General features: G+C 36.9%; 1 protein-coding gene across 1 annotated transcript in view; it reads right to left on the minus strand.

The window, feature by feature from the left end:
- The window catches only part of CFAP20DC (CFAP20 domain containing), a 232,124-nt gene that overhangs the window by 107,168 nt on the left and 110,302 nt on the right, over positions 1-14,654 (minus strand). The window contains exon 7 of the mRNA XM_047097108.1: positions 992-1,156. Coding sequence (XP_046953064.1) covers positions 992-1,156 — 165 coding nt within the window. The remainder of the gene's footprint in view (positions 1-991; positions 1,157-14,654) is intronic.

The raw sequence follows: 14,654 nt of genomic DNA on the forward strand, positions 1-14,654 counted from the left end.
CAGAGAAAGAGAGGGAGACACAGAATTGGAAGCAGGCTCCAGGCTCTGAGCTGTCAGCACAGAGCCCGACCTGGGGCTCAAACCCACAAACCGTGAGATCATGACCTGAGCTGAAGTTGGATTCAGCCGTTTTAGGCCAAGAAACAGCAATCCCCAAATATGAACGTGTACAAGCCCACAGAGAGTGGTCAGAAAGTCACACATGGGGTATGAGACATGAAACTCTGGAGGAGGTTGGGCTAGGGGAGGTTGGCTTTGTGTGAGTTCCCAAGGGGTGTTTCATTTTGTCTTCTAAAATGGTGGGAAAGGGCATTAAAGGTCTTTAATCAAAGAGCAACAGGATCACATTTCTTTCTTTTTTTTTTTTTTAATTTTTTTTACATTTATTTATTTTTGAGAGACAGAGCACAAGTGGAGGAGGGGCAGAGAGAGAGGGAGACCCAGAATCCGAAGCAGGCTCCAGGCTCTGAGCTGTCAGTGCAGAGCCCAATGCGGGGCTTGAACCCACAAACCACGAGATCATGATCTGAGCCGAAGTTGGACGCTCAACCGACTGAGCCACCCAGGCGCCCCAGGATCACATTTCTATTTCTACAGTCAGAAAGATAATTCTGACAGCAACGTGGAGATTAACTGGGAGGCTAGGGCCACGGTGGGGACCAGATCAATGAAAGTAGCAACAGGATAGAGTAGGAGACAGATTATTTAGGAGGGATAATTGGCTGGGCTTGGAAGCATACAGGAAAAGGAGAGGAATAACCAAGGATGTTTTGATTTGGTATGTAAAAACCGAGAAAGTATTTTAGTTGCTAAAGAGAAGTTTACAATGATTTATCACAGACATGGGTCGATGCTGGAGTGACTTAGTATTTAACTTCAAGCTATAAAGCATCATTGCAATGCTGTTTTTTTCCGTTTTGTTTTTTTGTTTACTTATTTTTTTTGGTCTTACAAATAAATATGCTTATAATTTAGGTGCCTGAGTGCATACCTGATTCTGCTGAATTCAGGGGATGACCTCCAAATTTTATTTCGGTTTGGCGGAGCTTAGTCATGTTTAGCAGCTGTGTGACTTGTGGAACATCTGTTGTCAGCTGGCAGCTTCGAGGAATAATGTCTGTAGGTTCATTGGTTGGAAAGGGAACCCCATATCCAGCTGAAAACAGAGGCAAACATTCATTTCCCAAATGTAAGTCATTTTTGCCAAATGGACATACCTTATAAATGAAACCAATTAAAGTAAAATATTTTTAGAGTATAACTCTGAACGAGTTACATGACCTTACAGCCTTGGCTTTCTCATCTGTATATGAGTGTTGTAATTGCACTGCTTCCCTTCTAGGACTGTATGAAATATTAAAAGAGATAAGGTGTATAACATACACAGCAGGTTCAGAGACTTGTGCAATAAATGAGAGCAATCACTGAATATATTTTACACTTATGTTTCAATACTAGAAATGTGACTCAAGAAAAGATCTAGTTAGGGGCGCTCTGATGCAGATTTCTGGGAGTACGCTGGTTCATTCATATGAGATCAGTACATGCAATGACATAATTGAATAAGTACCTAGAGCCCCTATATGAATAAAGCAATTTTTTAAACTTTTTTATACTGAAATAATTTTAGATCTATGAAAGTTACAAAAATAGTAGAGTTTCTAATACTTTTTACCCAGCTTCCCCTAATGTTAACATCTTACCTTTTGATACTTTCAAAGAAAGAACAGTTTGTTATTAAAATAGTGTTTTTATTACTGTAATTTGTATTTCTAATGAGATTTGATATCATTCATATATACTTATGTGGATATGCAAATTTTCAGTTTAGTAAATCTTCTGTTCATGTTCTTAACTCATTTAGGTATGAGAATATTATTTTCTTATTTATTTGTATGTAGGACCTCTTTTATGGCAGAGATATTAAGTCTCATCATATGTAGCAAGCAGGAATTATAAATTGGTATTAGCATTCCAAAAGTAATTTTACTATATGTATAAAAGGCTTTAAAAATGTACGTGCCATTTTACTGAGTAGTTTTACTTTACAAATCTATTCTAAAGTAAAAGAACATCAGAAACCCAGATGAAGATCTACATAAATAGGTGTTTATAATTTCTGAAAAATAAACAACTTGAATTACCAGTAAAGAGCCACAAGAAATTCTATTTATGAAGATGGCTTAATGATAGGGGAAAGACTTGTGATAGGAGGTTAAATGAAAATAATATATATAAAACTAACTCTACTGTAGAAAATCAATAAATAAAATGTGTGAATGGCAAAAAGGCTAAAATGAAATATACCAAAGTGTAAAATAACTTTTGATGGTTTAGCTTAAGTGTAGCTTTTATTTTCTTCTACATGAAAATGTCTATGTGTTTAATTTTTATAAGTAAAATTTCTAATTTTAGAATCTGGTGGAAAAAAATTGTGCATGTATATGTGAATGTAAGTAATAAGAAAAATTCAACCAAGCATCCCTTGAAAAACATCTTATGTAAGTATAAACTCTAACCACATTTATAAAGGCAAATGATGTTAGGTTTATATGCACCTAAGTTGTGGCAGTTTCCTAATTAGATCCTAATGTTCTAATCTTGAAAAGGAAATGAATCATTTAACTAAAAACTTAAATACCCATCAACAATGTAATGTAATGTAATGTAATGGTTTCTAAGTGTCCTAATGCTCCAGTCATTAAAGATGCAGTAGATTTACAAATCTTACTTTTCAGGTGTTCTTTGTTGGTCCATTTCTTATTTGTCATCGACATTTAGAAAATCAATATAAAGTAGTTGAGTAAATAAACTCTTGAGATAGAAAACATTTGGAAAAGTAAATAACTCCAGATGTATATCTGACATATCATTCCAAACTCCTCTGAGGTAGAAAAAGGTAATTTCCACAACAATGCTAATATTGATAAACTAAGATTTTATATTAAAAGAGGTAGAGAAGGCTAAAAGGCCCTGAAATAAAATGCTGCATTCTCAGTCACATAATGACAAGTCATGGAAACTTGAGCTTGTGGGGACTGCGTGGATGGTATAGGGAACAATGCCGCACAAAGTTTGAAATGTATCTCAAACAAAATCTGAGTTTCCAACTAACAAGAAATAAGCAGCTAACCCCTGGGAATCAAAATTCGAAGACAGAGACTATTACAAAACTCCAGTCTGAATTTTACAGGAATGTGGTTGACATGCAAATCAGATTTCACAGTAAAATGCTGTGTCATCTCTCCTTTCTATGTACCTACTCTCCCTTTGCACCCATGATTGTCTCACTACTTATTAGATTCTTCATCGAGGGAAACTGTGGGCAGTATAAAACCTGAAATAGAAGGCAAAATCAAAGAAAAACTATTGGTTTATTATTTTAAAATAAAGACTATTAATAAGCTCATTTACCAACTACTGACTCTCAAACTTTGTGGAGGAATACATGGAAAGGACCTTTAGTCTCATTTTTGTGAAACCAAACTATGAAAGAGCTTCCTGACCTGGGAGTTGGATGTTCTGATAGACTGGAGTGGAAGTTAACTTGGCTCCCCACCACCCAGCTCACCAATAAATACCCCTTCTCCATGTCCAATTTCTAGGTCACTTTATTTTTTTAGCATTCATGGCTTAATTAAAAAATAAGAATTCTAAAAACAGCATAGATCCTACATACAAATTAAATAGTGCTAAATTGTGAGTACATAGAGGGCATGGTCTGCCTTCATTCATTCATTTACTCGTTTCATCATTTAGCAAATACTTATTGAGCCTCTCCTATGTGCCAGGAGCTTATCTAATGGCTGGGAATCTAGCCAGAGTGACCCTGTCCCTGGTCTTCTTGGAAACTCACATCTAGTAGGGAATATGAAATAAATTATACTATAAATAACAATTTAATTGTATTTTGTTAAACGTTCTGAAAGAAAAGTTCCAGGTGTTATGAAAGAGGTAATGGGTCTCAGGGAAAGTCTTTTCTAATAAGGAGACATTTAAGCTGAGTCATGTAAGATAAGCAGAAAGTGGCCAGCTGAAGTAGATGGAGCGATCATTCAGATGGAGGGAACACAGCATTTGAAGACTCTGAAGGCAGAAGGGCTGTAGTGCATTCTAGGAACTGAAAGAAAGACAATTCTGCCAAAGGATTCTTAGTGTGGGAGAGAGACCAATGAGAGAATCCCGATGGTGTATCACCATCTGGCTCAAAGGGGATGCTCAGTAAACGGTCATGATGAAAGCCCCTTAAAACAGCTGACCTAGATTACAAACAGCTGCCAAGTCCTCCACTTTTCATCTTTGGTTTTTCTTTGCTCGGCTATATCCTGAGAAGTATGCCATGCACACATTCTTTCGATACCCCATCTTTCTCCCCAGATGGCAGATAACAAATCAAGCTGGTAATCAGACACTAAGGGACCAGGGACTATCTGCATTGTTCTTCCAGACAAGTTGTATCTTCTGTAACAGACTGTGTATGGAAACATGCAGACTGCTTGATTAATGTTGAAAAATGACACAAATTTTAAAGTACTTTTGCTAACAAATCTGAAAGAAAACAATGTTGGCTGGAGGGGTCAGCTCAAAACGGCAAAATGGTACATGAAGGAGAAGACTATGAGAAAACTTACAGATCTGCTCATGCAGCATCAAAACACAACCAGATGGTGGGTTTTTTGCTGTCTTTTGCTCCCAGTATGAGTTAGAATGTTTGAGTGACTCTGTAGCCCTGTTCGGCTTTCTTTGGCCATAACGCCATCATAAATGAATCATTCTATACGCGTTGAATACCATTGATGAGACTCTTAGCTAGCTTTAAAAATTAGTCATCAATTTTAATATATGTATAAAGCACTTTGTGCATTAAAAATCATCACCCTCATTTTATTGGGGGGGAATGTCTTATAAAATAGTGACATTTACTTAATATTTTAATGTTTATTTATTTTGGGTGGGGGAGGATCAGAGAGAGAGGGAGAGAGAATCCCAAGCAAGTTCCAGGATGTCAGTGCAGAGCCTCATGCAGGGCTTGATCCCACCAACTGTGGGATCATGACCTGAGCTGAAATCAAGAGTCAGATGCTTAACTGACTGAGCCACCCAGGTGTCCCTAAAGTAGTTAAATTTATAGACGTATCAGTTTCTGAGTTCTCCTAATTCATATAATTTAAATAAAGATTAATTTCTTAATAGTTCAGTGGTCTCAAGACTCAACCACATTCATCTTATTTATCTGAGAACAGCCTGTAGTACCTAGCACAGTGATTTTATATATAATCTCACCTCTCTGAAACACCAGTGGGAGCCAAGGAGAAACTACAAAAGTCTTTAACTGCCAAAATATTTGTCTTAAGTTTGTTTGGGCTGCTATAGAACAGAACACCATAGACTGGGCGTCTTAGAAACAGCAGAAATTTATCTCTCACAATTCTGGAGGCTGGGGAGTCCAAGATCAAGATACCAGCAGATTTGGCATCTGATCTGGGCCCTGTTCCTATTCCTGGTTCAGAGACTGTTGTTTTCCTACTCTTACCTCACATGGCAGAAGAGGCGAGGGAGCTCTCTGGGTCTCTTTTATAAGGGCACTAATCCTATTTATGAGGGCTCATGACCTAAACACTTCCCAAGGCCCCCACCTTCAAACACCATCACATTGGGGATTAAGTGTCAACATATGAATTTTAGGGGGACACAAACATTTAGTCCTTAACAATATTGCTACAAAGTCTGTTTAATTTTTATTTGTTCATTCACTCATTTGCCATGTAACTGTCAGATTTTCTCTGGGCATGGCAGAGGTTTGAATCCTGCCCTTATGGAGCTCACTGTATAATGCAGAAAGATATTAAGAAACAGTATAATATAGTGGTTAAAAGCACAGCTCTGAATCAAGGCATCCTGGGTTCACATTCTAGTTCTATCACCTATTAGCTGTGTGACTTTGGCATGCTAGTTTACCTTGCTGTGCCCTGGTCTCCTTATCTGTAAAACATGGATTAAAAAAATAATGCTAAACTTATAGGGTTATTGTGATGATTAAGTAAGTTAGTGTATATAAGGGCCTAAGAACAGTGCTTGGTACATATAGAAGTGTTTATTTTCAATAACAAAGACTTATGTCAATTATTTCATTACAATGGACACAAAACCACCATGTCTTAGCATGTGGTTTTTATAATAAAAGGTCTTGATGTTTAAAGGGGTAAATAAGCCTTAAGTACACCAGACACTTGGCTATCCTGAAATGAATCATGCCCTTAGTTTTTTTGAAAATATTTTGTTGATGGGAAATACACATTAATATAAAATTAAGCATTTTAAAGTGAACAATTCATTGGCACACAGTCCATTTACAATGTTGTACAACCACCACCTTTATATATATAGTTCCAAAAACACATTTTCATCATTGCAAAGTAAAATTATTTACCCATTAGCCAGTTTCTCTCCATTCCCTCCAACCCCCATCCCTGGCAACCATTCTATATGGATTTATCTATTCCAGACATTTCATATAAGCAGAATCATACAATATGTGACTTTTTGTCTGTGTGTATGATACATACCATGTTTTGTTTATCCATTCATCTGCTGATGAACATTTGGGCTGTTTCTGCATTTTGGTCATTGTGAATAACAGTGCAGTGACTATGCATGTACATGTATCTGTTTTCCATTCTTTTGGGTATATACATAGGAGTGGCACTGCAGGGTCATATGGTAATTCTGTATTTAACATTTTTAGGAACTGCCAAACTGTCTTCCATAGTAGGTGGATTCCAATTTCTCCACATCCTTGCCAACAGCTGTTTTCCATTAAAAATAAAAATTATAGCCATCCCAGTGAGTGTGAAGTAGTATCTCATTGTGGTTTTGATTTACATTTCCCTAATGACTAAAGATGTTAAGCATTTTTTCATGTTTGTCAACTATTTATATATCTTCTTTGGAGAAATACTACAGTAGCTAAGTCCTTTGACTATTTGTTAATTGGTTGTGTGTATTTATTATTGAGTTGTAAGAGTCCTGTGAGATATATGATTTGTTAATATATTCTCCCATCCTGTAGGTTGTCTTTTCAATTTCTTAATAATGTCTTTTGATACACAAAAGTTTTAAAATTTTAATGTCCAATTTATCTATTTTTAAAATTTTGTTGCTGTGCTTTAGGGTCAGTCATATCTAGGAATCCATTGCCAAATCTAAGGTCATAAAGATTAAGTTCTATTTTTTTTCCTACGAGTTTTATTTAGCTCTTAAATTGAGGTCATTGATCTGTTTGAGTTAATTTTTATATATGGTGTGAGGTAGGGGTCTATCCTCATTCTTTTGCACGTGGATATCTGTCCCAGAACCATTTGTTGAAAAGTCTCTTCTTTCCTAATTGAATGTTCTTGGCACTCCCATAAAGAAATCAGATGTATGGGTTCATTTCTGGACTCAATTCTATCCCATTAGTCTATATGTCCATTCTAAATGTACCAAACTGTTTTGATTGCTGCAATTCTTGAGGCAAGTTTTGAAATTGGGAAGTGTGAATCCTCCAACTTTGTTCTTTTTTTTCAATATTGTTTTTGGCTATTTGGGTCCCCTTGCAATTCCATATGAATTTGAGGATTGGCTTTTTCATTTCCGCAAAGAGGTCACTGAAATCTTAAGAGAGATTGCACTGAATCTCTAGATCTCTTTGGGTAATACCAGCATCTTAACAATATTGTCTTCCAATCCATGAACATAAGATGTCTTTCCATTTATTTAGGTATTCTCTAACTTCCTTTAGGAACGTTTTGTAGTTTTCAGTGAACAAGACTTTCATTTTCTCGGTAAAATTTATTCCTATGTATTTAATTATTTGTGATGAATATATAAATGAAATTGTTATCCTTAGAGTTTTTGAGATATGAAGTCCTATTAGAAATAATATATAAAATACCTACTTATATAATTGCTAATTTTTAAAAAAATGTTTATTTATTTTGGGGGGGGAATGCGCACACATGAGCTGGGGAGGGGCAGAGAGCAAGGGAGAGAGAGAATCCTAAGCATGCTCCACGTTGTCAGTGCAGAGCCTGATGTGGGGCTTAATCTCATGAACTGTGAGATCATGACCTGAGCCAAAATCAAGAGCAAGAGTCAGAAGCTTAAATGATTGAGCCACCTAGGCACCCTTAACCTTTCATTTTGAGAGAGAGAGAGAGAGAGAGAGAGAGAGAGAGAGAGCGCACATGTGAGCAGGGGAGAGAATCTCAAGCAGGCTCCACACCTAGCATGGAGCCTGATGTGGGGCTTTATCCCACAACTCTGGGATCACGACCTGAGCTGAAATCATGAGTTGGGTGCTCAACCGACTGAGCCACCCAGTGTCCCTACAATTGATATTTTAATCAGAATAGTTCTGTGTCTTGATATATAGATATTCATAACCCATTTTTGTGGGATCTACTATTGGCTAGGCACCTCTGCTATACTGAGATCTTACGCCTTTTCTTGCTCTGGGGTGGTTTACTAGGCAAGGGAAATCTGAGTTCAATTCCACTGCAGGAAGGAGTGGGCATGCAGCCTTAAACTGATGAAATCTGATAGGATGAGCACTCACCTGACCTGGAGATAGAGAGGCAGAGAAACTCTCAACAGTGTTAATTATTAAAAACACTAAACCATTCCAGTTACTGAGGAAGGCAAACTTGTATACTGTTGAGGAAGGAACAGTCAGAGGCCTGGCCTAGAGTTCCACCTTCCTGACCTCAGCACAAGATACCTCATTTCCATGGGCCTTATTTTCCTCCTCTGTGTAATTAGGACATTGGATTAGATGATCTCTAAGGCCCTTCCCTGCTCAATGAGTCCATTATGGCAAGATGTCAGTATTTCTAGTTTTTTCTCTGGCCTTTGAAGGGATAATTTTCTTCACATTGCTTGACATTCAATAAAGGCTTATTGAATAGAGACAGTGACCGAATGAATAATTGAACAAACAATTAGCCAACCTTTACTTCATTAATTCATCAGACATGTATGACAGATTACCAACACCAGGCCATGTGCTAGAGATAAAAATATGGAGACTTAACCTATGCCCTCAAGGGGCTCTCAGTCTGAAATTATACTTTTAATTATTCTATTCTTGCATTTCTCAACACAGAACACATGCCCAAGTGCTGATATCTTATTTTATTTTTTAAGTTTATTTATTTATTTTGAGAGTGAGCACATACAAGTGAGGGAGAGGCAGAAAGAGAAGGGAGAGAGAATCACAAGCAGGCTCCATGCTGTCAGTGCAGAGCCCCATGCAGGGCTTCATCTCACAAACTGTGAGATCATGACCTGAGCCAAAATTGAGAGTCAGAGGTTAAAGCAACTGAGCCACCCAGGTGTTCCACTGTGATATTTTAGAAAGAACACTGAACTGGGTGTCAGAAGACCCATAAAGTCATCAGTGACATAGTCTAAGTCCATGCCTAGTGGATAATCACTTGTTCTTTCCTCTCTCTTTTCTCTCCTCTTGTTCTTCTCTTACCTATGTGTGTATGTGTGTATATATATATACATATATATATATATTTTTTAATGCAGAATGATACAAGTTAATCAATAATTCAGTCATGCAAATGCTTAAAAATGCCAGTCCATGTCCCCTTGGGAACCATAAAGGTCATAAATTCATTTGAACCAGCATGCTTTACTACTTGTTCAGCAAAAGCCATTCCTCCGGGCAAGTGAAAAACTGGTTAATTTCTTTTTTTAGGGTTCTAGCAATTCACTTTCTATTATATTGCACTGTGTAAACAGAGAACAGCAATGGAATCAGGCAACATTGCCTAGCATGGGTGAGTTTAAGAGGTTCTAGAATGAAATGCAGCAGTTTAAATAAGCCAAGGACAACAAAGTACTGAGCTTAAGTAACATTTAATACAATATCTTTAAATAAAATCTCAGAATGGAATGTAAGAAACAGGAAAAAGAGTTTCCTAAGATAAAAGTCTCAATACTATGACTAACAGATCTGTCTTTGAAGGAGAAAATCAACCCTCCCACTACTTTCAGTATGAAAGACAAAGGGGCATCCATAACTTATCGAATACAGACATGTTTAACATGGCCGGTCACCAAATCGTGACATTCTTATTCCATGACATGTCTTGCCTTTTTTTTTTTTTTTTTAAGGAGGCTCCAGCCCAGTGTGGGGCCTGAACTCATGACCCGAGATCAAGACCTGAGCGGAGACCAAGAGTCAGATGCTCAACTGACTGGGCCACCCAGGCACCCTCCCCCTGCCTGGGAAATTCTAAAATTTCCCCTCCCACCCTCCCAAGAAGGGCAGTACACTGTAGTAATTAGGAGTATATACTCGAGTCCTAATGACAGGCTTCAAAACCTGCCTTTACTACTTAACAGTTGTGTGACACTGGGCACATTATCTGACTTCTCTGTGCCTAAGTTTCCCTATCTATGAAATGGGGATAATAGTAACATCCACTTCATAGAGTTGTTATGAGCATTAAATTAAGTTCATATATAAAGTGTTTAGAACACCTACTGCTCCTATTAGCACCATAATCATCACTGCTATCACTTCTGCTGCCAACCTCCTTGGCCAGGGACACTCATTTTGCCCCATACTGTTATCCTTTCTCCTCTTTTATCAAATGTCTTCATAAGTATTCTTGTACTGTTTATGTTTCTAGTGTCTAAAATTACACAGTGAACTTTCAGGGAAGGAAATTTGCTCTACCTCTTTATGTCACACAAAACATGCAGCCTAGTAATAGAATATTATATTAAATCATTACTCCCACCCCTGCCATGTACCATACTGAACTCCCTGTTCCTTGAACACATCAGATATATTCATGATACCCTGCCTTTGTGCACATACACTCTTTCCTCTTTTAGAAATGCTTTCTTTTCTTGTTATCCATTTTAATTACCTGGGAAATTATTATTTTTCCTTCAGGATATATTTTGGAAATTTATTTCTCTAGGTGAGTATAGACCAAACACTGCTCTATGGATAGATACTGACCCATGAAGTCATTCTCACTGGTCTGTGGTGAAAATGTCAGCCTTTATTCTGAAATTAACACCTTCCTAATGTGTGTTTGTGTGTGTGTGTGTGTGTGTGTGTGTGTGTTTAAATGTCTTTTCAATTAATGAAATGATCAGAATAATTGTAGTTTTTCTTTTTTTGTTTGTTTTAATGCTCTGATTTGGCAAATTCAAAAGTTGGCAACCTTATGTCAGTCAATTTTTTCTTAACTTGGTAGGTCTGTGAAATCAAAGTGCCTCTCCAGGTGGCTTTCTCAAATAAGAGGTAAGTGCTCCAGACTCTCCTCCCACTGCTTGTTAAGCCCATTAGTTAAGTTTCTTCCAGGTATAACCATCTACATGTACATGTAAATCTTCCTGAGAGATCCCAAGCTCCTCAAGGCAGAGGCTGTGTCAACCCAGTGCCTGATTACAGGAGGCAGATAAATGTTTAGCATCTACACAATGAATCATAGTTTTTATCTTGTCACATACATTTTTATATTTTATTGGATCTTCACAACCACCTCATAATAATTAATGAGGAAACAATGCTCAGAGATGTTCAGAACTCACACAAAGCACAAAGTTGGTACATGATCACAGCAATGGACTGTGGGACCATTAACCTGTATCTTTGGCCTCTACAATACCAATTTAACTTCTCCAAGATGTACTTGGTTTACACACCTTATGCTTTCAGTGGGAATGTAATAGTATTTTGCTTAACCAAGGAACAATTATTATCCTCACTTTACTGATGCAGAACCTGAAGCATAGAGATTGGGTGAGCACTTGTACAAGGTTAAGTCCTGGCAGCTAAGTGAGGAATATGGGGTTATATTCCACAGCACCCTGAACCACAGCATGCCTCCCCAAGTCTATTTGGAAGATTTGAGGCAATCTGAGATGCCACATTCATAAGGCTTTTTTTCAGTCCTTCTGAAAAACTAAAAGAAATCATGCCAATGTTTGTTCTTGGAATTTTTTACAGATTACCCATTCATTTTAAAAACTGATTATAAAACAAAATATGTGTATATTGTTCAAAAATACAAATGGTACTACAAGATTATGAGACAAAGTCATTCCCTGACTGCTGCCCTCCCCCCTCACTCATCCCCCCAGGCTCGCAATGCAGAGGCAACTATTCTGAAGCCTCAGCAATAGCTTCTATCTTCTGGTACTTATTTGTTTATAAACAGTAGCCTCATATTGGCATTTCTGCACTTATGCTTTAGATAATATCTCTGACTTCCTATTTTGGAAAAAAAAAGATTTAGCACTGTTAAACTACCATACCACCTTCCTTCCGTCCCCACATCTTTCAAATAGGATTTTTCATAATTTTTGGATAACTTATTATTTAGTATGGTACATTATTAAGATTATGTACAAAAATTGTGCCAATAGGCAACTATTTTTAAGGCAAAAATCTAAAAGGTGGACAACACCAAATGCAGGCAAGGCAAGAGTTACTCTCATTCATTTCTGGTGGGAATACAAAATGGTATAGCCACTTTGGAAGACAGTTTGACAGTTTCTTAAAAACTAAACTTACTCTTACCCTATGAACTGGCAGTCATCCTCCTTGATATTTACCCAAATGGGTTGAAAATTTATGTTCATACAAAAACTTGCACAAGAATATAGCAGCTTCATTAATAATTGCCAAATTTTGGAAGCAAACAAGATGTCCTTCGGTAGGTTAATGGAAAAACAAACTGGTAATACAGACAAGAGAATATTATTCAGCATCAAAATGATATGAACTATCAACCCATGAAAAGACATGGAGGAACTTTGTAAAAAAAAATGTTTATTTTTGAGAAAGAGAGAATGAATGAGCAGGAACGGGGGAGGGGCAGAGAGAGAGAGGAAGACAGGGGATACGAAGCAGGCTCTGCGCTGACAGCAGAGAGCTTGATGTGGGCTTGAATCCACAAACTGCAAGATTATAACCTGAGCCAAAGTCAGATGCTCAACTGATTGAGCCACCGAGGCACCCCTGGAGGTTAAAAGGCATATTACTAAGTGAAAGAAATCAGTCCAAAAAGGCTATATGTTGCATGATTCCAACTATGTAACATTCTGGTGAAGGCACAACTATGAAGACAATAAAAAGACCAATGGTTGCCAGGAATTAATAGGGAGGGAGGAATGAATGGGTAGAACCTAGAAGACAAGGGCAGTGAAACTATTCTGTATGATAGTATATTGTTAGATACATGTTATTATTCATTTGTCAAAACCCACTGAGTATACACCACTAAGAGGGAATGCTAATGTAAACTATGTACTTTGGGTGATAATAAAGTGTTTATGTAAGTTCATTAATTTTGGCAAATGTACCACTCTGGTATGAGTGGCTATAGCTGTGGAGACTGTGCATATGCGGGGGTAACGAGGACATAGAAATTCTTTGCAATTTGCATTCAATTTTGCTATGAACCTAAAACTGCCCTTAAAAATAAAATGTTTTTTTTAAACAGCTGTACACATTTAAGCCATGTAATATGCTATGATTACGTTTCTTTTCTTGTACAACTTTTTGTTTTCCTTAGGGTTGATCACTGTTTTATTTTGTGATAGATTTTTGTACACACCCCACATTAATTCTTCCCAAACTCCCTATTAGCACTATAAAATCAAATCAACTTTACTTTCCATGTTCAAACACATCATATTGTATCAGATATATTCTTTTCCTAGAGACTTTCCTCTTGAAAGCCTCCATTTTCCTGCTGAAATCTGGACTGTTTTCTAGATGTGCTGAACAAATGTCATCCTTTGAATTCCTTTAACCACAATTCTGAAAATTCTCTTTGCTTTTCTCTGAAATCTTGTGTCTTGGATCCCACATACTCCTTTTTCTTGATCTACTCCTTATATTTTATGGAGAATATCTTCCAGATCTTTTCTGACAAAGGATTTAAATAAATATAAAATTTTGAGACCTTGCATGTCAGCAAACACCTTTATTTTGTACTCAATTAATTGTTAGACTGGATGGGTGTAAAATTCTAAGTTGAAAGTAATTTTTCCTTATATTTTGAAGGTATGGTTTCAAGGTCTTCTACCATCTAATGTTGTTGTATGAAGTCAGACATTATTCTTATTCCTACTCCTTTGTATGCAACTTCAATTTAAAAAAAATTCTGGAAGCTTTAATAATCTTTTCTTTTTTTCCCTCCTATTCTGAAATTACACAATGGTGATTCTTTTCTTCTTTTTTTTCTTTTTCTGTTTTTGATGAGCTATGTCAATCTGAAAACACCTGACCTTTAATTTTGGGAAATCTTCCTATATATCATCCCTCCTGTTTCCTCTAGTCTCTCACTTAGAATCCTATCATTCTGTTGATGGGTCTCTTGGACTAACTTCTAATATTCTTAACATTTGGATCTTATTTTCAGTCTTTTGGGCTTCTTAAAAAATTTTTTTTTATTCTAAATCTCTGAAGAAAGACAATACAATACAATCTCAAAATAGCTATATAGTTTCTGTGTCAAAATGTCCAGTATACACTCAAAACTTACTAGACATATTAGGATACAAGAACAAGAGAAAAACAGACAACAAAAACAGACCCATAGGACAGACAGACATTGGAATTGTGAGCCATGCCT

The sequence above is a fragment of the Lynx rufus genome, unplaced genomic scaffold, assembly GCF_022079265.1.
Source record: "Lynx rufus isolate CCGP_SWC_20201006 ecotype Redwood Valley unplaced genomic scaffold, mLynRuf1.p SCAF_4, whole genome shotgun sequence".
Lineage (NCBI taxonomy): Eukaryota > Metazoa > Chordata > Mammalia > Carnivora > Felidae > Lynx > Lynx rufus.